Source organism: Trachypithecus francoisi, unplaced genomic scaffold (assembly GCF_009764315.1).
Source record: "Trachypithecus francoisi isolate TF-2019V2 unplaced genomic scaffold, Tfra_2.0 Lachesis_group5, whole genome shotgun sequence".
Classification (NCBI taxonomy): domain Eukaryota; kingdom Metazoa; phylum Chordata; class Mammalia; order Primates; family Cercopithecidae; genus Trachypithecus; species Trachypithecus francoisi.
In genome coordinates, this window is record NW_022681470.1 from 102,183,109 (window position 1) to 102,206,167 (window position 23,059).

The window sequence follows — 23,059 nt, forward strand, 5'->3', positions numbered from 1 at the left end:
GGCTCTGAAGAAGAACCCTCGCCGTCACCTGCTGTCTCTGCCCCATAGCTGAATGTTTAGTTTAGCATGGGAACTCTCCCTATCAGGGCAACAAAATCTTCAACAGAGACCCAAATATAACAACAGGTCAATTCAAAGCTGCAGAGGTGAAGGCTCAAAGGGCCACCACCTGCTGTCTCTCTGGGCCCCTCCTTGCTCCCACCTGTGTCCTGAAGGCACCTTGCCAGAACCTGAGGCTCTGAGTTTGAGAATCACTGCTCTGGGCAGTAAGCATTCCAGGTAACACACTGAGATGGGAGCTGCCTATCCTGAAGAGTGTCTGTCCTTGGAATAGCTAAGCATACTGGCATGGCACAGGGACTGTTTACCTACAATGGATCAAGAATAAAGTCAAGTGGTACTGGGCAAAGAATGCCAGCCTGGAAGGCTGAGCCAGAATTCACCAGTTAGTAGTCGCTTATCTTCAGCATATCATAGAACCTTCATGGGCCTCAGTTTCTTTATCTATAACCCTGGGATAATAATTCTGACCCCGCAGAGTCATTTCAAGCACAGGAACTCACACAGCAGACCTCAGCAAACATTAGCTGGACCTGAAAGAATCTGTGATAACTGGTGCCTCAGGTTCAACATCCATCCCTCTGGGCTAAAGCTGGATTCATCACAATGCTGGCTACAAAGAAACTGTTAAGAGATGCTTGTCTGTTCCCTCTCCAAACACCTTGATAAGAAAGCACAAGGCTTGCTTCTTGATTGGTTTGTGCCTCTTAACACATTCTAAGGAACACACCAGCATGAATGAGTTGCGTCTCTGAGGTCACAACCTGTTATTCAGCAACACTACTGAGAAAAAGTCTCACGCAGACAGAACAGTATAGAGCGTAAGACCTGTATGACTCAGACCACAAGCAGGCTGCAGGCTGATCAGGCCAGAGCGTGAGGAATGGCACTTCCCTTGCTCCGGGAGCCATACTTCTTTTAATGCTGCCAAACGTCAGGTTACCTTTTCTATCAGCTATGCCACTGATAACCACACTGCTCTTTTGTAAACCAAAGTCCTGCTCCCCTAGAAAAGATTTTAACAAGTGCTTCTACACCTAAAACTTGTCTAGCTGCTTTTTGGACCCACAAGTAGGGTGCAGAAGTGCAATCTAGCTAAATTTCCTGTGAGAGTGCCCACGCATTGTAGCCTTCACAGGTCTTTTCGAACCTGAGTCTACATCCTTGAAGTATTAACTACCTCTCCTTGCTTCCTGCCATCCACAAATGACACATGGTTCAGGCTGTTGATGAGAATGGTGGGCAAGACAGAGCCTGGCACTATCACATACAATCTCCTTCCAAACTGAGGTGGCCCACTCCACAAAGCACCAAGCACTAATCCCTTCAATAGCACCAAGCTCAAGGGGCTCCATCTGAACCCTGAGGGAATCATGAAAGATGTTTTACCGAAGTCCACATCTATAAACAATCTAAATGCCCATGATTGAGAGACTGGCCAAATAAAAAGCAATTTATCTGTGCAACAAAATTCCACACAACTGTTTAAAAATATGCTAGACTTAGTTGTTCTGAGATAAACATGTTTTTTCCAAACATCACTAAACAATATTCTACTCTTTGCAGCCATAGGATCCTTCCACAGGCATGGAACTGTATGCATTCTGTGCAAATGCATAGAAAAGTCTGGGATGACATGCTAAACTGATGTTCACCGTTCAGGTGGTAATCAAGTATAGCCTTGTCTATGTTTTAATTTATATGAGAATGCATTCCTTTATTACATGATTAAAATATAATTTTAAATAGTCTAGGTATATGACACCTACGGATTTCCATACTTTACCAGTTTAATAATGGTTTCCAAAGGCAGAATGAGGTTAGTTTGAAATAACTTGTGTTTAATAAACACTTATCCTCTTTTCCTGTTTGGATGCTTATACATCTCTTTCACAATATGTTCAAGAATCTTCCTTTCCTTTTAGAAAATCTTGTTCTCCAAGACCACTAGGACTGGTGAGCTCTCCGCCCTGAGACAAAATTCATCCAGACTCAAAAGTATGATAATGACGTGGTCGAGGTAAGCAGCTGAGCATGAGGAGAGGCCACTTAGACCCTCTGGAATGACGAGGTCCAGGCAGCCCGGAGGGGCTGAGGTGGGAGGCAGAATGATCCCAGCCATGTTTCAGGGCTTTACAAAGAGCATGTTCTGGAAGCAAGACAGTTAAGAATGACCCTTCAGAGACATCTGGACAGAAGAAATGCAAAGTGAAGGCACCGGCACCCTCCATACCGTGCTGGGAATGGGAATTAAACATTCAATGGGTGACCTGCCCTGAGGCACAGGTTAACACTGAAATAAGCAGGCCGTAGACCTCTCTTTCAATCAAACACATGCCCGAGAGGTGTCAGACATTTCCTGACACTGATGCTCAAGGTCCCAGATACTCCTGCACCTCTCGGAAGCAGCCCAGGGTAGAGAGCTGGGCAGTGCCAGATGGAGAGACAAGCTTACCTATCACCTCAATCATTTAGGAATGAGGTGGGGCTTTTCATTTGGTTTAAGTCACTGCCGAAGTCTCCATGATGAAGAATGTTGCTGAGCCAGGAATTTGATGTGTAGTGGTGCCACGGAGAAGGAAGGCCTGGGAAGGGGAGTCATGGGGAAGAGGACCCCCTGGGGAAGGGAGCAGGAGCCTTGGAACGGCCACTGGTTTGGAGCCTGTCTCCAAGTTACTGCTTCATCAATGAAATGCTCACCCATTTGGCTATGAGTGCTCTTAGGTTTACTTAACCCCTGACCTCTGCCTTTTAGATCAATATTCTCCATGGGCTAAACCTTGACCCTTGATCCCTTACAAAAGAGGATGGAGGAGGGAGTGCTCTTTGTGGCTTATGGCATCCCACCATCCCTGCACAGAGGGCAAGGTTGTGGTTTGTTTACATGATCAGTGATCCTGCTGGGCTACATTTGCCTCTCTCAGGAGTCCAGGGGTCAAGAATACACCTGGCCCTTCTCAGTGCAGAGGCTTAGGAAAGATATCTTGCTGACTTAAATGAATAAGGTGGGGAGTGGAGGCAGGAGGGAGAGGATAACATTCAATGTGTACAATGCGATGTGCACCAGGCTCTAGGCTACTGTCCATTTGCTGTGAGTCCTTAGGCATAAGCTTACAAATTCTAGATGTCAATGTAAAATGAAAGGTTAATCTATTAAGATCCCTTCTAACTCTAAGAAGGTAGGAGGGATGTAGAAAAAGGGAGAGCTCCATAGCAGCTTTATGTACACTTTTCTAGATCTGACATGATCTGGTTGTCAAAACGAATTTCCTAATGTTTAAATAAAGACTCCCTGGCTGCCGTTTGACCCCATAATCCCTGTAATTCCCTAAAACAGAAAGTGAACAGAGAGATGTCCAATAGCAGCCTTAGTGGGTTCATCTCTTTGGCCTATCTGGGAAGCCCTGCAGATCCCCTCTCTTAGCTGAACTGCCTCTCTCATTTGCAGGGGCTGCTGGATTAGCCCAGGTGGAAGGTACTGCTACAAATTGCAACTCTCCCTTAGCCAGAAGCCTACTGAGCTCCCAGAGTAGGAAAAGGAAGAGGCCTGGGGGAAGACAGGAGTCAGGTGTGATTTCTGAGACAAGTGTGAGGTCTTCCAGGCACCACAGGCTCTACCATCATATCGCAGTGTACATACAAGCATTTTAAAATCTTTTCTGAAATACGGAGGGAAACTGGAAGGACCGATGGACAATGGATGTACGGCTCTACTGTGAGGCCATAAACTTGTTCCTGTTTTCTAAATTATCACAGGAAAGCAGACACAACAAAACCAGGAAGGACAGAAAGAACGGGCAGGACACAAGCACCCTGCCTGTGATGTAGGATAGGTAATCAAGGAAGTGCAGCAACCTTGGTGATCCTACAGTCAACACAATAAGCCTTGGAATTCATATTATAAGTGAGCTCATTCAAGCAAAGCTGTCTTCAGTAGGGAACTTCCCATCTAGACAGCCTGTGCACTTTGATTTTTCCTGTCCTCAAACTGACCCCTGCTCATTATAATAGTAAAAAACACACTCCTGGGTGGAGATTTAAGATGCTGATAAGACATGCGCCGAATGAACAAGCATGTACAGCTACTACTCATGTGCACCCAGAGGACCACCCGAAACATGCTTCCTAGTAACAGCTCTTCCCACCTCCTTATGAATAATCACGTAAAACTCCCATAAAGGGAGTTTCTCCAGCAATAATCAACACTGCCTCATTCTTATGAGCAGCCCACCCTAAATTTTCTCTCTCTCAAGGTGTACTGTCTGCTCTGCACTGAACTTTCAAAATATTATTTTTCCTTTGCAATAAACTCCTCAATGCTGCACTGCGTCTCTTGTTTAAATTCTTTTAAACTAAGAAGACAAGAACCAAGGTCTCAAAACAGCTATCAACATCTGGTTCACTGGGACTCAGGGCTATTCATTCACCAGAGAGCTACAGGACCTCCACCAATTATTCCCAGCTTTTGAGTCCAGATCAGCAGGCCAGTGTTCTCTCCCTCCTTGGCTTTAACGTTTATTTAGATGGGGGCTCCAAGAGAGGATCAGAACCTCCTAGAACAAAGCTTCTGACTTCTGCCCAGACATGCTGCCTTTTCCAAAATTGCTGCAGAAAGTCCCACATCACAGGGTTCCAGCAACATCCTACCTTCATCCCAAAGGACTGCATCCGGGTAGCCACCTCTCTCCCAATCCTGCCCAGGCCAAGAATTCCCAGGGTCTTTCCATTCAGCTCTGTTCCCATGAACTGCAACCAAACAGGCAAAAGGAAAGAAGCTGAAGTCAGCAACATGAGTGGACCCTGGGCCCTGAGCCCAGGTGGGGCGAGTCAAGGCCGCTGCTCACCTTCTTCCGCTCCCATTTGCCATCCTTCATCGAAGCCGTTGCCTGGGGAATCTGCCTGCAAGGATAGACACAGGTTCAGAGGGTCCACTTGGACTCCCGCCAGCCCAGGAAGGAGACACAGCAACAGGTTTGCGCAGTCACTGCCCGTGACAGCCACTCCCCCAAGAACTGGGTCTGGGGGTTCAGGTTCAGGAACACTGATGTGGGGTAAAGGGAAAACAGAAGAGAGAAACCCTTGGCAAGATCTGCCTTAGAAAGCCTGGGATTTCTGTGACCAGTCAGGCGTCTGGGAGGAGGTACGGATTCCTCCTCAGCCACTGAGGCATCATTCAGAATGAGTGTTTTACTTTAAGCGATTGCCAATCCTCCAGGGTCTGTAGGGATAACTGAGTGGGGTACTGGGCAACTCTGATGACATCGAGTACTCCAGAAGCTCAAGGAATTATTTTCATCTTCCAATCTCATCCAGCATCATAACCTAAGACGTCTTCTATTATTATGAAGAGAACACCTAATGACCTATGCTTCCTTGAGAATTTCTTAACTCCGAGGGTCTTAGACTAGTCTGGAGTGGGTGGGTGGATGCCAAAGCTTAGACACTTCCATTCTGTCCTGAACGCGTGGTCCCAACATTTTTTTTTTTTTCTTTTTTTGAGACGGAGTCTTGCTCTGTCGCCCGGGCTGGAGTGCAGTGGCCGGATCTCAGCTCACTGCAAGCTCCGCCTCCCAGGTTTTACGCCATTCTCCTGCCTCAGCCTCCCGAGTAGCTGGGACTACAGGCGCCCACCACCTCGCCCGGCTAGGTTTTTTTTGTATTTTTAGTAGAGACGGGGTTTCACCGTGTTAGCCAGGATGGTCTCGATCTCCTGACCTCGTGATCCGCCCGTCTCGGCCTCCCAAAGTGCTGGGATTACAGGCTTGAGCCACCGCGCCCGGCCGTCCCAACATTTTTAAACGTCCACACCACCTTCCTGTCCCACCACCACCAAAACACACACACACACCAACACACACACACACACTTCACAGCCCGTCTCCTATTAGTTCAGATGGAAGTCTGTGTTTTCTGGAGGAGACAGAGGAAGTGGCAATTAGGGCAACGTTAGAGGTGAAAGGGCGATATATGTCCTGTGGGCATGGGTCATCAACACATCTCTGGAGGCCAAAAAGGAAGAAATGAGAATGTTTAAGGAGCACTTTCTCTATTTTAGACATCCTAAAGTAAATGTTTAGACACACATTAACTCCTCTAATATTCACAGCTGCATGGAGGGAGGCACTGGGCGTTAAACAATTCACCCCAGATCACCCAACTGGAGGCACGTGAACAGATTCAAAGCCAGCAAAGTCAACCCCAGCATGGCCAGCCTCCTGAATACTTAAATGTAGGCCTTTAACCTGCTGCCAAAAACCTCGGAGTGAGCGAGCGTGCGTAAAGAGAAATCTCAAGACGCTACTTCTGTGCTTTCACTTCACTAACTTCTAACACAAAAACATTGTCTCATCTCTACACATCACCAGGACATCGATCTCCATCTGAGGGTAAGGCTGAAGGTGGAGTCTGTCCTCCTCAGTCACAGAGATGCACCATCTTAATGGGTAAACTCAGAAGAACTTCAGTACCAAGCCACATGGGGGACAAGCTGCATTCACCTCACTGCTCTGACCCACCAGGTGGATAATAAGGACAGGGACTTGCCTTGAGAAACCATTCACTTCTTGGGAAAGCTTGTCTGATAAAATGCCTTTGACCTAGTGAGATAGAGCCCCTACCTGGCCCCTCTCTCCTCTCCCTCACATCCTATTTTCTTCCCAGCAGACTCCACAGTGCTATCTAAGATGTATAAATGCGACACCACAGAACACAAGAAATCCCTAAACCCTTTCTCTGGCTGCTGCCCCCAGCTGATCATGGAGCCTCTCCAGGTTTCAACACTTTGGAATCCTTATCAGGCCAGACTGGAGAGGACTCTAATGTGGGCGAGGGGCCTCACAATAATTAAATGGTTGCTGGCCTGACTTACTAGAGGAAGAGATGGTAAAGCAGGCAAAAATGGTGAAATCTACATTTGTTGATTCTCTCCTTCCTTCTTTTCTGTGTGCTGTTCTTCTGCACCTCACCAGCCTCCGCCATCAGCTCAAAGTCCCTACTGTGGGGCCCGGCCACGCTTGCTCTCCACCCACATTGCCCAACCCTGTACAGTCTACATATAGCATCCACTCTCTCCTACAGTCCTCCCTGCTAGGAACAGCCTGATGAAACGAACGTATTCCCTCCCAATAGGGTGTGCGTATTTCCTAGTTTTGATGCATCTTTGATGAGTGAGGGCATGGTAAGCCGTTGACAATGGGGAGCTTCTTTTAAACCACAGCACTTCACCGATTCCTTTAAATAAAGCTCATCCTGGAAAAGGAGGGAAAGTATTGCTGGCTCCCAATCCTTTCCTTCCAACTCCAGAAAAAAATTGAGGTAATTAATTAGAAAGCCACACTGAGATCTTTTCCCTTACTCAAAAAAAAAAAAAACAAAAAAACAAAAACACAAACAAAAAAAAACCAATCACTGAAGGTAATAGCTAAAGTGAAGCCAGGGCACCAGGTTTCTATACTTCTCCAGGGGCAGAGACACTCAGCCTAGGTGTTCTGGGAGACCCAGGCTGCCAGCTTGGGAGCCCCTTCTAGGCTGAGACCCTACTGCTGTGTAAGCTATCCCTGTTTCTCCTTTCCCCCTACTGCCTCCCTTCACCTACCAGTGAATATCAGTGAATACCAGATAGCTCAGATGGAAACTGTGGGGAGGAGTTAGAGCAGAGGTAAACTCCTCCAGATCCTCCTCCAGCAGGAGGGAAAGCAGGTCTTGCCGTGGGAAAAGTAATTTCTTGGTCCCAGAGAGTTTCAGGACCGGGGAGAGAAACAAGGAGTGCTTGATGCCTATGTCCCCTGGTGGAGGGAATCCGTGGAGCTTCAAAGGGATCTAGAACAGCTTCCTCCCCTGTTTATTGGGAGGCTTGTTCTTCCCCTTGACCACATAAATGCTTGAATTGCCTGTTCAACAGAAGTGCTCCATGCAATCAGTTTTGCCAAATTACTAACCGACACACTGAGACTCAAGCACATTCTGTGCCATATCCATTTGATTTCTAGGCTGCCCCATCCACTCAAGAGGCCTGGGACTCCTGTGAGAAGAGCAAGAGTCTTGCCCATTTGAGTTCCATTGCGTTATGAACCCACAGGAACACACAGGGACCCTGAAGCAGGTTCTTACTCCAGTCTATTACAATACAGATTTGTAAGGGCAGTTGCAGAGATAAGCCCTGAGGGCCAGGGGAATCAGAGAGGGACATAGTCTAGCTGGGGAAGCCAGAGAGCTTCTTGGATAAATTAATACTGAAGTTTAATCTTGAAAAGTAAGCAGAGGGTACCTAGAAGCTGTCCATACCCTGCTGCCTGGAGCATCCTTCCTTGTTATCTCCAAGCAGCAGGGTATGGAGAACATTTGCAAGAGTTGGAGGCTAGAGAAGGCAGAGTGTCTGCTGCACGGAGAATAGAACATGAGTAAAGAGAAGTGCACCTTTGTGCGCTAGGGAACCCGTGTAATGAATGTTGAATAGAGGACCTGATGGCCTTAAAGGTTCTTTGCAGTCTGCATGTCACTTTCTTAGCAGTCTGCACGTCGCCGAGATAAAATGTTTCTAAGTTTTTCTGGGTCTGTTTGCTTGGCAAATGGTAATAATTGGCATATTGGAGAGACTAGTTTTGCTGAGAAGTCAGGGACTTACCTGGCCAGGCACATGATCATCCCACAAGTGAGTTCTGCGGCACTGAGGCTGTTCCCATTGGGGGTGCTAACGATAAAAAATAAGGGGGACATCAATGGTCACAGACCCAGTATTCCCACTCCTGCCCCACGAGAAAGCCTTGAGTACGGGCTGTGCTTGCTGTCTCCTGCTCCATGAGCTGACCACGCCACTGTCCACTGTCCAGAGCTCTCTGATGTACTCTTGCTTTAAGATAAGGGCTGGAAAGAAACCCCCTTCGCCTGGCTTCATGTTTCCCTGCAGAGGGACCGCCATTACAGAAACATATCTGGCTTCTCTCTACCCAAACACTCACTTCTCCCAAGGCAGAGAAGTGTCTCATATGATCAGATTTGTGTGTGCTTTAGCCCTTTTCTTTGTCCTATTTTAGGATTTACCTGCCTCCAGAAAGCACAAATTCCCTGCTTCTCTTACCATTGATCTTACCAAGGCCGAGTCTCTTAAATTCAGGGCTCGGCCCACTGCTTGCATATCTTCATCAAGTTACCCAACCTGGCTTTTTTTTTTTTTTTTTTTTTTTTTTTTGACAGGGCCTCACTTTGTCACCCAGGCTGGAGTGCACTGGCATGATCACAGCTCACTGCAGTCTTGACTTCCCAGGGCTCAAGCGATCCTTCCAGCTCAGCCTTCTTAGTTGCTGAGACTACAGGCTGGTGCCAACATACCTAGCTATTTTTTTTTTTTTTTTGTATTTTTGTAGAGATGGGGGCGGGTCTCACTTTGTTGCCCAGGCTGGTCTCGAACTCCTGGGCCCAAGTGATCCTCCCACCTTAGCCTTCCAAAGTGCTGGGATTACAGGTGTGAGCCCCCACACCCAGCCCCAACCTAGCTTTTATTAGTAATCTCCGCCTGTCTGACTATTCTTTCTATTTCTCAACAAGTTCTGAACTGAGAAAGCCTCCTCACACCCTAAGTCACAGGGCAATGCAGACTCTGCCCATTTTATAGAAAAAAGAATAGAGGTGGCAACCCACAAAACTATTTTTCTTTTCTCAAAGGCTTTTTAGGTTTTTGAAAGAATTTCGTATATGTGTTCACCCTGATTATTCCCCTATTGAGTCTGTCTTTTTCATCTCTGGAATGAAGGTTAATAAGGTTACAAGAAGAAAAAGTCAAGAGATCCTGTATAAGATAAAGGGACTCTCAGAGTTGTCTGTCTGCAAAACCACCTGGCTTCTCATCCTCCCACAGAGGACAGGCTGTATGGGGGAGCAAGTAGAGGTGCAGAGGCTGGGGCCTGGCTGCCTCTGGGTCCAAGGCAAGAATGTGGGATGGGTTATCGTTTAACATTTCTACTGTTGAATATTGATCTCAGTCAGGTGACCAATTAACCTCTACCCTACAGGGGGAAGTGCAGCGCAGGGGAGGGGAAAGGTCTTAAGGACAATGAAGTCCCCAAGAGAAGAGAAAAGTCTTAAGGACAAAGAAGCCTGCGGATGGCCTTGCCATACCTTCTAAGTGACAGAACAGGTACAGTACAGCACTGGCCTGCTGATGATCACTGCCCCTGTGCTTTTGCTGAAACAGCTTTAAAGTGGACCCTTCTCCTCTTGCCCTAGAGCACTGAAAGAGAAACTAGTGTCTTAGCTCCAGAAGGTGGCAGGGAAGTGGGGAGGGCAAGGATTCTAGTCATTAGTCTACTAGCAAAGGTTGTGCCTCTGTGCAAGCACAGTACAGTAGAGCTGACAAAAACCTGCCACAAACAGCATTAATAGAGGCAGAGAGGGCTGGGTGGGAGCAGGAAATGCAGATGAATTCACTGACCTTCCGATTCCTGAACCAGGTCGCAGAGGTGCAAGCACTGCGCATGGAGTGGGTCCGTGAAACATTTTGAGATTATGCAGGGACTCTCAATTGCAAAAACTCTGGAACCCCCTGATGGTACTGGTGATGTAGTGGTGAGCATAGCTGCCTTCCAAAAATCTTGGAATCACTATGCTGTGTGTGTTGACCATGCAGGCCCTAGACCTGGCATCCTTCTGGAAGCCCTTCCAATGGACTCAGCTTTCTTTCAAGTGAGTTTTTTCTCCCGTGGTGCGGTCAGTCTCCTCATTCACCACCGCCCCCCCGCAGCTTCCATGACTTACTTCATAACCAAGACGCCCTTCCTTGTTGCAGCCTCCAGATCCACATTGTCCACACCTGTGCCAGCCCTGCCCACCACCTGGAGTTTCTCAGCTGCGTTGATGACATCAGCGGTCACCTTGGTGGCAGAGCGAACAATAAGGCCTTCACAGTCCTGAAGCAGAAGAAACATGTGGGTCCAGAAAGTCATTCTGTGAGAACTCCTAAAGCCTCAGGCACATCATTGCTTACTCCTAAGTAAGAGATGCATTCCCAGAACCTTAGGAAGTCACTGATGACTGCCAGCTCACAGACATCTTTGGTATATTCACTAGGGAAATGTGGGCTAGGACTCATGCTGATTTTTACTAAGAGTGGAGGAGACTGTGCCTCTAACACACCAAGTGCTTTGTTTGGCATGCTCAGGAAAGGGCAGCGTTGGCCCATGGGCTCTGGGCACCTGGCTCATCTCTCTAGACAGCACCATGATGCCTGTAGCCTGGATGTCCATCAGACACATGCTGGAAGTCAGGGGCCATTTCCTGTTCCTCTCTGTATACCCTATCATTCCTGCACACCGCTTGCTCAAAATGGGAGTTCTTATATGCTGACTGATTTTGATATATCCAAAGAAAGAAAGGCAATGTCATCAGTGCACACATCTGATAGGTTCTGCCATTGGTCAGGCCTGGGTTCATATCCAAGGCCCCTGCCTTCCCAGCTATGAATCAGCTTCGGCTTCCTCAAGTGTGTGAGGAGGAAGCAAGAGAGAACAGGTACAGCACCTAGCACAGTATCTGGCCATGCTTAATGAACATCACTGCTTCCATTAGACACTAAGCTACTGAAGGGCAGAGGTGGGATCAAATTCTACCTTGTAAGGCCCTGTCTCTGACACAGGGAAGGCACTCAATAAATGTTGGTTGGCTGAATGAGTGAATAGTGAATGAAATGAAATGTTGAAAGAAAAACATTTCCTAAAAAAGAGACCAAAGGAAGAGGGGCAGGGGAAGAAGGAGAGCAATTAAATTCCTCTAGGCTTGCTTAGACACCCAGGCAATATTAGACTAAAAATATACATATGCGAAAAATAAGACACTGAATTCATCACAGCCACTATACGTGAGTGAAGTTAGATCCCCAAGACCATCTTCCTTACGTTCACCCAGAATCCTGTGGTATGTGGTTCTTTCCAGAATAAGAATATTCTTGCTCAAACAAAGAATGAGAATCTCTAAGAAATGGAGCAGGTGAGCAAGTCCACACTCTGTCCCAAAGTGGCAGACCCCAGGCCAGTGAGAAAGCAGCAAGTGTACTTGCAAAAGCACCAAGCTAGGAATCAGGAAAACAGAGTTCTAATCCTAAGTCTGCCAACAATGGGTGGCTCACTGTGGTAATTCACCTCCTTCTATACCCCTACTCTCTATCTGTAAAGTAAAAGAAATGGCTCCTCAGATCCATTTTCCCCATAGAGCTCTCAGCTGGATCCCATGAAAACCTTCTTTTCCCTTCATTCCCACTGCATGGATTCTGGAGACAGGGAAAGACCATGAGAAGTTGGCTCCTAGGGTAAGGGCCCACATTGTGTTTGTCGTGCAGAAGCCTAGAGCACAGGAGCAAATATGGACACAGTAAATGTAAGGAGAGCCGTGGGTAATTTTACCTCCACTGAGAAGAGAAGAGGAATGATGCTTAGGCTGCTGCATAGAATATTTAAGCCTTAAGAGCTTCTAAATACTGGAATAATTGTTCAAGGGCAATAGTAGAACGATTCCTCCGGAGGTGTTTATGCATCACGTATCCTCACTGCTTGGGGGCTGTGCCTACCAGCAGAGAGAAACATGCAGGCTACCTGGAAGACACTCCAAGCCCTTTTATGTCTGAGGTTCTGAAGTAGAACCTCAGAGTGGGAGATTCGAAGAAATGTTCCCCAGCATCTGGTCCAACCCCATTTTACAGAAGAAAAACTGAAGGCCAACAGAGTTAAGCCCGCCCACTTCCCCTTCCCCTCCCTGGTACTTCTCTTTCTTCATTTTATTGGATGCCTGCTATGTATGTATCTGGCATTATGCTAAACTAATGATGACCTAGGTTTATACAAGTCACATGGGTACCCAGGGCTTAGAGGAACCAAACAGAAGCCACCTCAGTGCTGACTGCCCCAATACTGAGGCCAACACCAGGTGAGCACCTGGAGGTACTCTGATTTCCCCTGATAGCAGTCTAGTTAAGTATCAGCCAAGCCAGGCAGAAAACAGGATACTGACATCTTTTTCACATTCAGGTCCACCACACAGGCTCCAAAGAAAAGGATTTCCCTGCCTGGACACACTTTACTGACTTTTTAAGGCGCAATAAAGTTATCTTTCAGGAAACATTTGCCAACAACCCTGAACTAACTGTTACTGCCCCTACACCCCACCATTTTTGTTGTGATCACCAATATATGTTTTATATCTAGTTGTCCTCTCTTAGACCTGCAGTTTGGTCTCCTTAGTTATATCTTCTATGCCTAATGCAGGGATTTTGTATTAAAATTTTATCTACTCTATACCACATATCCATAGTACCAGCCTCACCAGCACATAAACCATTTATCGAGCCCCTGCTGGGTACCAGGCATTACACCAGTAGTTGCTTTACGTTATTCTCTCCACAACTCCAAGGAGAAGGGGTATAATTATCCCACTTTCCAGATGAAGAAACAGAGGCTTTGAGAGGTAACCTGCCCAAGGTCACTCTTACAGATCAAAAACCAGCCAAGAACTGGAAAGTCATTGCCACTGGCTAACTCTGAGTCTGTAACTGAAGAAGAGTGGGTGGACCTGCCAAGATGTCAAGAAGATAAGGCCAGAGCCAAGGCAATGGCCAGTTAGGTGCAAAAACCAAACCGTAAAATCCGTTGGAGAGATTTACTAGTAACAATAGCTACTAGTTTTTGAGCAAGTACTTTACGTCCAGCTTTACTGTGCTTCACAACAATCCTAGGACAGACATTGCAATTATCCCTATAGTACAGACAAGCAAATTGACAAAGAATTTAGAGAACTCGCTGAAGTCATTTGGCTAGCATATGGCAGAAGCTGGAATCAAGTCCAAATCTGTTGAGTACCAAAGTCCAAGTTCCAACTACCTTCCAAAAACAGCATTTAGACACCTAAACCAGGAGAGACACTGCCAGAAATCATGTGGCTTCTCCAAGATGGCAGAAGCTCCCTAACAAAGGTCCCTGGATCTTCTGGTGACCTGCTCCTCCCAGCCAGCCTGCCTACTGAAGGATAATAGAAATAGGCACAAATGCCTGTGTCAAGAAGAGCAAGTTGCCTGTGGCCTGTAGGCAAGCTCACAGTTGGTACTTCACAATGAAGTGTTTTATACACTTCCATTGAATAAATGAATTCAGTGACGAGAGGCCCATAGAACCCACCCTCATCAGTCCCCCATCCTCACACCTTCACCCTCCTTCCCAAATAACTTTAACACTTCACATGCCTGAATATCGCCCATCAGAAATCCCTTCCTTTGACTGCGATAAGGAGACATAAGCTCTATTTCCAAGAGTGCTCAAGGATTTTCAAAAATCTTATTAAAAGAAGTTGAAAAAAAGCAGGAAAAACATGTTCAGAAATTGACAAATCAGTCAACAGAACTAAATAGACACCAGACAGAATATGTGAGAATTTAGAAAATAAAAAGTAGAACTCAAAGTGATGGGGAAAGGAAGAACTAAACAAGAAATAGTGTTATGAAAATTCAGGAAGAAAAATAATAGATGGCTACCTCACTTCAGATGTTTAAAAATCCAGATGAATTAAAGAATTTTTCTCAAGCCTGTAATCCCAGCACTTTGGGAGGCCGAGACGGGCGGATCACGAGGTCAGGAGATCGAGACCATCCTGGCTAACACGTGAAACCCTGTCTCTACTAAAAAATACAAAAAACTAGCCGGGCGACGTGGCGGGCGCCTGTAGTCCCAGCTACTCGGGAGGCTGAGGCAGGAGAATGGCGTGAACCCGGGAGGCGGAGCTTGCAGTGAGCTGAGATCCGGCCACTGCACTCCAGCCTGGGCGACAGAGCAAGACTCCGTCCCCAAAAAAAAAAAAAAAAAAAAAAAAAAAAGAATTTTTAAAAATACAAGCATTAGAAGAAAATGTCGGGATATTTTTATGACTGGGATTGGGAAAACCTTTCATAAACAAGGCACAAATCCCAGAAACACTGGAAGAAAATATTGACGAATTCAGGGCCGGGCGCGATGGCTCAAGCCTGTAATCCCAGCACTTTGGGAGGCCGAGACGGGCGGATCACGAGGTCAGGAGATCGAGACCATCCTGGCTAACACGGTGAAACCCCGTCTCTACTAAAAATAAAAAAATCTAGTCGGGCGTGGTGGCGGGCGCCTGTAGTCCCAGCTACTCGGGAGGCTGAGGCAAGAGAATGGCGTGAACCCGGGAGGCGGAGCTTGCAGTGAGCTGAGATCCGGCCACTGCACTCCAGCCTGGGCGACAGAGCGAAACTCTGTCTCAAAAAAAAAAAAAAAAAGAAAATATTGACGAATTCAGTTACATTCAAATTTTAAACTTCTGCATGGAAAAAGATCCCATAAACAAAGGCAAGTAGTGGTCCTGATATGCGGAGAAAATGCCTTTCACCATATGTAACAGAACAAAGATTCATTGCCAAAAGTGAAGGAATTCCTACAAATCAACTTTTTTTTTTTTTTGAGACAGAGTTTCGCTCTTATTGCCCGGGCTGGAGTGCAATGGCTCGATCTCGGCTCACTGCAACCTCCGCCTCCCAGGTTCAAGTGATTCTCCTGCTTCAGCCTCCCAGGTAGTTGGGATTATAGGCATGCGCCACAAATCAACTTTTTTAAAGGATAAAGAACACAATAAAAAATAGGTAAATCTATAAATAGGCAATGCACAGAAGAACTACAAAGTGGTCACTAGTCTCACTAGTTTACAGACTCTTCAACACTAGATATCAAGGCAATATACATTTTTAAATGTGATATTTTCGGGCATCATTTTGGCAAGAAGAAAATGAATAATATTCAACATTGGTGAGCATGGAGGGAAACAGGAGTGTACACTGCACAGCCTTTTTGGAGGGCAACTGGACAGTGAGTGGGTACGCACATTTTTAATGGGCATTTCTTTGCAGCCAGCAATGACACCTTAGATAATTGGTAACACACTGAGGAAACACAACCTCCTTTCAAGTGGTCAGCCAGGACCAAAAGTCAAAGTTCAACCGACAAGAAGCAGGCATGGAGCAAGAGGAGAAGGGACCACAGGGTCATCTATCTTGTCATCTTGTCTCTTTAGCATCAAGTTCCAGAGCCCACATCTCAGGCCCAGTCCTGCTCCAGAGGCTCTACCCGATCATTCTGTTGGGCCTTAAGGGTCTAGCCTTCTTCAATGCTCTCTCCAAAGCTGCCACAATGCTCCTCAAACCTTGCAAACCTACTCCCCACTGACAACACTAGCTGGAGAGCATGCAAACTCCTCAAAGTCCACCCACTCTTGTAGCCCCTGAACAAGCACAGAAACAGCACTATTTTTCCTTTCATGAGCACGGCCTCTCTGGATGGATCTCCCTTGTGAAGATTTACGCTGTAGTCTCTGGACTTTTCCCTGAAACCAGCTTTCTTTGGTGCCAGGGAATCTAGGAGTCCCCAGTCAGACTCCTACAGATGAGCATCAGGTCTCACCTGTCCCAAGGGCAGAAACTGTCACTCAGGAGACCCTGGTCCCACATTAGAACCAGATATCCCACACCAGTCAGAATTAATGAGCTCCCAAGACCTCTTACAACCTCAACTACCCACTCTATCCACTCATTCAATCAGCACATACTCACAGACAGCCTGAATCCAACCTACCTCCTGCTGAACCCTCAAACCCCCTGCACCCAGGCCCCTTCCCTCCTCATGCCACAACTCACCCCCAAGCTGCCTGCTCCTGTCCTCTACTTATGCAAACTACAGCCCTAACCAAATACACGCATCCACTCACATCCTCTGCAGTTTGCGATTAAAACTTCTCCAGCGCCCAGAGATCCTTCCTCCTCTTTGTCGTTCTCTGGGTGAGGAAGCAAGTCTCTCTCTACATAGCACCCAATTCTGATGTTCACTGCCCTCTGCTTGTGGCTTCTGTGTCTGCACTGTGGCTGGAACAGGCACTTCCCATACTTCCTACAGGTCCTCCCACTCCCCTGTCCTTAGCTGCTATTCAGCTAGAAAACTGCTTGATTTATGGCTGTTCCAGACAAACTGCTAACTCAGCAGTGGGAACTCATTCCCATTCCTCAAGTTCACACATGCTTCCTTTCCCAAGAGGACAAGCTTGGCCTAGGAGTAATTCTAGCATGGCTGTGCCTCTGACTTAAATCATAGGATAAGACAATGACACTGTCCAGGTCATGTTCCCCAGCTATAGGGGAGGCAGGTCTACCCTGTTCTGCACAAGATGTGTGATCCTGATTAATTTGATGGTCATTTAACTTCTGCAAACTAAATCCTGTGTAAAGTCTGGGAACTTGCTATTTTAAGTAGGCTTTGAAAAGAAATCTTGCATGGAAAGAGTTATTCCCTTCTTAATCTTTCTTAAAGTTCTGATATGAAGATAGGGATGTGCTTCAGTAAATTAAATACCATTACCAGTGTTTAGTTTAGTGGTCCTGACCAGCAATGCTACTTAATGAAACAGAAGAAAATACCAGAATGCATCATATGTAAAAAGAGTAAGTATTTCATAAAATTTGTGTGTGTCTGTGTGTACACATATGTATGAGTGTTTAAGTTATGACATAAAACAAATTTCTTATTGTGGGCCACAGTCAAAGTTTAAAAGCTACTGATACATGGTAATATTATTTAAATATTTTCCTGCATATTAGGTATATTTAAGACGTGAGATCCAAACAAGATGCTTTATTATTTTAAGCCAACGTTTTCCAAACTTTTTTCACTGAGACTTATTGAAAGAAACACATCTTTTTTCGTGGAGGGACAGGACAGGGTCTAGTTCTGTTGCCCAGGATGGACTGCATGGCGAGATCATGGCTCACTGCAGCCTCAACCTCCTATGCTCACTCAAGTGATCCTCCCACCAAAGCACCAGTTGGGAAGAGTGACAGCAACCAGGGCCTCAGCCCTCCACCCTGCTCCCCAGTAGCTGAGACTACAGGCTTGTGGCACGACGCTTAGCTAATGTTTGTATTTGTGTAGAGGCAGGGTTTTGCCATGTTACCCTGTCTGATCTCAACCTCCTCGGTTCAAATGACCTGCCTCCTTTGGTCCCCACAAAGCACTGGGATTACAGGCGTGGGCCACCACGCCCGGCCAAGAAACACATTTTTAAGTTGTAATTTCATACTCACATACCACACACATACAACTACACACATAATTGAAACAAAATTCATGAAACAATACTTATGGCCTTACTATCTGCATTGCTGTCTCATATTTCCTACTTTGTTTTTTAAAATGCTAGTCATGACCCATTAAACTGAACTATGACTTGCTTCAAGTCTGAAAAGCACCACTGAAAGGGCAGGGAGGAATGATTATACTTCCTGACCAGGGGGTGAGTGAGAGGAGACTGCCTGCCCAGAATACAAGGCAGTGGGAACCCACACCAGGCCGGGTTCTAGCAATGGTGCCAAAGCTTCCTTCAGCATTAAAGAGATTTCAGTGGGGGAGGGCAGGAGACACTACGCCAGACACCTCTTCATGCAGAATAAAAGGGCATAGTGTAGAAATGAGGGCCCTTCAGTGGACTGACCAAGGAGATTAATTAGCATTCTGAACCAAACGTGTTGCAAAGACAGACACCAAAGCTGAGCCCTCCCACCAAACAGTCCAACAATGCCCAGCAGTCAAGTTCGCCAACAAACACCCCTCCTCTCCTGCCAAGAGTTTTCAGTGCCTTTAAAGTGTTCTCCAAGTTTCAGCACCAGATTCCCAGCATCCACCCAGCTGATTCCTGACTTCGTGGAACAACCCCTCATTATGGAAGAGGCCTCCCATTCCTCTCAGTTCTGCCCTCCTCCCTCCCTATCCCTACCCCCTCATTGGGGTATCAAGTTTCTAATTTCTTTTAGAGAGGTGAAAGCCCTTGATTGCCACCCTCTCCCCAACTTGGAGCTCTGGTGGAGGTGAGAGTCAGAGTCTGTTTTGGAGGACACCCCACTATCTTTCCTGGTAGTTCCCCAGAGCCACTGATATCATTTCACACAAGAAATGAGGTGACAGATGTGAGAAGCCTGCCTACTCAGGTGCTGAGCTCTTGCCCACCAATTCGGTGCATGATCATCTGCCCCTTCTCTCTCTTTTCCAGCAGGGGAGCAGGCAGAGGTTAGGGAGCTGGATGGTCTAATTCGGAGCTATGCTCTGTGTCATCTGCTCAACGGTCTCCTGCGTGTTAGCCATGCTCCCTAACCAGGCTACAAACTTCTTGAAGGCAGGGACCAAACTCTTCTGAGTACAGGGCAGGACTGGATACTTGGATATAGTGCCATGCCATGGTGACAGCATCCATGCCAGCAGATACAAAGGCAGACAAAGAGAGCCAGGCAGTTTCCAGGACCACGTGGTTGTGGCACAGCTAAAGCAAAAGCAGCAGCGTCTGCAGTCTAAGGGGTCCTCGGAGGAGGAGATGGCTGAAGGTGGTGGACAGAGCTGAGGCTGGCAGAAGGCGGCTGTGCGATTTGGAGGGTGGGGGAGAACTACCGGATGAGGTGAGGTAGAGACTGGGCAGCTGGGTCGACTACAGAGGTCGAAAGTGCAGGCACTGGAGTGAAGAGTTCACAAAATAAATATCCTGAACAAGGCCACCAAGCCCAGCAGGCCTTTTCAAACACGGTAGATAAAGACTGGAAGTAGATTAATTATATATCACAACAAACGGAGATAAAAATTTGCTAAGACTATAAATCATCTGGGAGCGTTTGGGATTGGATTCTAGTCGAGTCTGGTCACTCCCAACCAGCGATAAACCAAAGGTGGGGAGGAGGCTAAATCCGGACCCCAGCGCTCCCCGCCCGTCCCCCTTTCCTCCGAAGGCTCCCAGGAGGCAGAGGGGCGGCGAAAGCACGGAGCAGTCTTGCATCAGACGAGAGGCGGGTACGTGTTTTCTGCTTTACGAGGGCTGCCTTCCCCTGCAGCTGCCCCAGCAGCCACGAGACTGGCTGGGACTCTGCCAGCGTCCCGCCGTCCCCCGACTCCCCCACCGCCAAGGAAGGCTAGAATCGGCGGGGTCGCCCAAAACTTGTCTGGGAAGAATCGCCAGTCCCTGGGTTCTCCGCAAGGAAGCCACTTTGGCCCCCCTCTCCCGATCCCCCCGCGAGGAAGCGGTTGCGGGGGTGGGGGAAGAGGCGGCCCGAGGCTGCCAGAACAGCTGCGCGCGAAGGCACTGGGGCGCCGCGCTGGCATCCCGCCCTGGCATCGGCGAGCAGCCTGCAGGACCAGCTGGAGCAGCCTGCACTTCGCAATGCTAGCAGGGGCATGCCAACATGGAAGACGCGGTTGCAAACTAAAAGCAAAGTTTGCTTCTCGCCGCCGTTTGTTCTCCCTCTTTCTGCCTCCCCCCGCCGCCGTTCCCCGCTACCCCCCAATCTCAGGAGGCCCCGGAACTAACTGATACAGGGGCACGTGAGGGGGACGCCATGGCCAGAGCGCAGTCAGCCTTTTCCCGTGGAGGTTGCCCTGGAGACCTCAATTTTCTCTCGCTCGCCTTACCTGCAGCTCGGCTATCAGCTCCTCTTTGCTAAGGTTCTGCTTTTCCACCACCTGCAGCCCTCCATCTTGCAAGATTTTCCGGCAGCAAGGATCCAGGCTGTCACTGATGAGCACTTTCCGCAGATTTGCAAAAGCCATTGTTGTAGTTGGCCTCGGAATCTGCCGCTGTGAGTAGAAGTACCTAAGTCAAGAAGTTGCGGTTCGGCCTGGCGAGCTAGAGTAACTGGGCAGTATTCTTGAGCTCCCGCTCCCCCGTCATCTCCCCCTCCTCCTCCTACAGTCTCCTTTTGATTGGACGGAAATACTCAAACTCTCCGCGACTCCGCCTCCTCCTCGCGGCTCTGAGCTTGCCAAATCCCCTCCCGCTTTATTATCCTCCCGCGATGAATTTCTCCATCTCAGCCAAAGCTCTTACCTACACCTGGTGAGCGTATAAAAAGCACAATTTACGCTGACTAGCTGATGCATATCTGAAATGAACGGAGAAATACACCTTCTCATCGTGAGAGAAAACCTTCATTTTCACTTTTCCTCCTAAGGATTCATTTATTAATTCCTTAAGAAGCATTTTTTTTTTTTTAGGTGGGAAAATATGCAAGGCTCTGTGCTAGACGTTGAAGGGAATTCGACTATCAAAAAGATATATCCTCTTTCCTCTAGTGACCTGACATCCTAGAGTACCAAGCACACAGACGTGGAAAGTTAGGTAGTGAAAAGCAATAGGAAGCTTTCTGAGACACCACGGAGCTGTGATTAATTTCAAATTAGTGAGGCAATGAGAATTATGAGTTTATAAAAAGAGCGGGGACCCGGTACACTTAAACTAGGCATACTTTGTTAAAGTTATGTATTTCCTTTCCCTCCACTTCCTATCTAATTATGAAAAAGAAGAAAAGGAAAACGGGATGTCAGTGTGGTTTAATTGACAAAGGAGGCACTTCTCCGTTGCCCTGGAGAAGCAAACTTTGCTTTCAGTTTAAACCCCATAACCGACGTGCTCTCTCATGTCCCATTTTACAGAAACGTCAGAAAATTCAATTTGGGATTAAAGTCACCTAGAATTAGAAGCAGAATCAGAGATGCTCATAGTTGAATTAGAATTCAGCTTTATGGACATATTCAGTCCAACTAACCACTGTGTGTTGTGTCATCCTGAGCTATTCATAACTCAAGTGCTAGATCCTTATCGTACATAACTATGCGATAGCAATTCTATAAAGTAATGAAAATTCTATACTGATAATTCCCAGGCACAAATCAGATTTTTAGACCCAATGTTCCCAATGGGGGAAAAAAATTGTCTATCTTGTTTACTTGTTCAGATGAATTGTTATTCCTACATTCCAAGACTCATGAGTATTCAAATTGTCTGCCTCCCTTGAAGTGCCCAGCAGTACCCTGGGGTCTAGGACAGACAGGAGACCTATCCCAGGAGGCTTAATGGAGGGCCTTTGGGAAGCATCCATTTTTGTAACCGCTTTCCTTCAACTCCTCCCAGGGCTCACTGCCTGCTTCCTTTCTATGTAGAATCTAAACCCTGCTATCTCTAACATGTAATCCCACCCCTTCACACCAAGTCAAACTTCTTGGATACTGTCTGAATGCACAACCCAGAGGGCCTCCTAAACCTGATCACCTGTTTTCTTTATTTATTATTAACGACTCACCTACTTTTAAAACAGATCCAAGACACACAATAAAAGACACTTCTAAACCATTAAGAAAATAATTAACAGATAAGAGTCCATTTCCAAGTGAAAAGGAGGGTGTGTGATAATTGTTACATAAGTCAGAAATGTTCTCTCCTTTTAAATTTCTGTAGAATTAACTTCAAGTTATCTCACAGTGCCTTAAGGAATATATTTATGAACTTTTCATGTCTTGTTCCCCACGGACTCTCATTTCCTTAAGATCAGAGACACGACTTTGTATACCCCCAGTAGTACCTAGCACCATGCCTTCCACATCACAAAGGCTCAGAAGAGGTTTGATTCACAAATTAATTTATCCAGTGTCTCCTATGTGCTAGGCCCTGTGACACATAAGACACAAACTCTTTCCTCAAAAAGAAAAAAGAACAACATTTTAAGAAGAGTACCCCGGCATGGTGGCACACTGCTATAGTCCTATCTACTTGGGAGGCTGAGACAGGAGGATCACTTGAGCCCAGGAGTTCGAGGCTGCAGTGAACCATGATTGTGCCACTGCTCTCCAACCTGGGCAACAGAGTGAGACCTGTCTCTAAAAAATAATAATAATAAAATTAAAAAGGTATAGTTTAAGAATTATAAATACAGGTGTGCTGGAGTGCTTTGGGAGCAAAGAGGAGAACTACCTCCTGAGGTGCCAGGAAGATTTCCAAGCAAGGTTGCCTTTCAGCTAACATTTTGAAACTCATTCAAGGCAGCTACTTTGAGAGGCTCAAGGATACAGAGATAGGTAAAACATAACCTGCCTTGAAGCTGCTCACGGTTAACCACCTAATCTTGAGAGCTGAATATGAATTAGCCAGGAGGAGAAGAAAT

The 23,059-nt window shown here is 46.8% G+C and overlaps 1 protein-coding gene across 3 annotated transcripts in view; it reads right to left on the reverse strand.

Moving 5' to 3' along the window:
- The window catches only part of PHGDH (phosphoglycerate dehydrogenase), a 31,394-nt gene extending 10,417 nt beyond the window's left edge, over nt 1-20,977 (reverse strand). For 2 of the 3 annotated variants that reach the window (XM_033200143.1, XM_033200142.1), the window contains exons 1-5: nt 20,535-20,977; nt 10,810-10,961; nt 8,684-8,749; nt 4,905-4,959; nt 4,708-4,806 (exon numbers count right to left, since the gene is read on the reverse strand). In XM_033200143.1, coding sequence (XP_033056034.1) covers nt 4,708-4,806; nt 4,905-4,959; nt 8,684-8,749; nt 10,810-10,961; nt 20,535-20,672 — 510 coding nt within the window. In that variant the 5' untranslated portion in view covers nt 20,673-20,977. Of the gene's footprint in view, nt 1-4,707; nt 4,807-4,904; nt 4,960-8,683; nt 8,750-10,809; nt 10,962-16,735; nt 16,839-20,534 lie in introns of those variants that run through there. The other variant, XM_033200144.1, reaches the window with a different exon arrangement.
- Nucleotides 20,978-23,059: the final 2,082 nt, after the last annotated feature.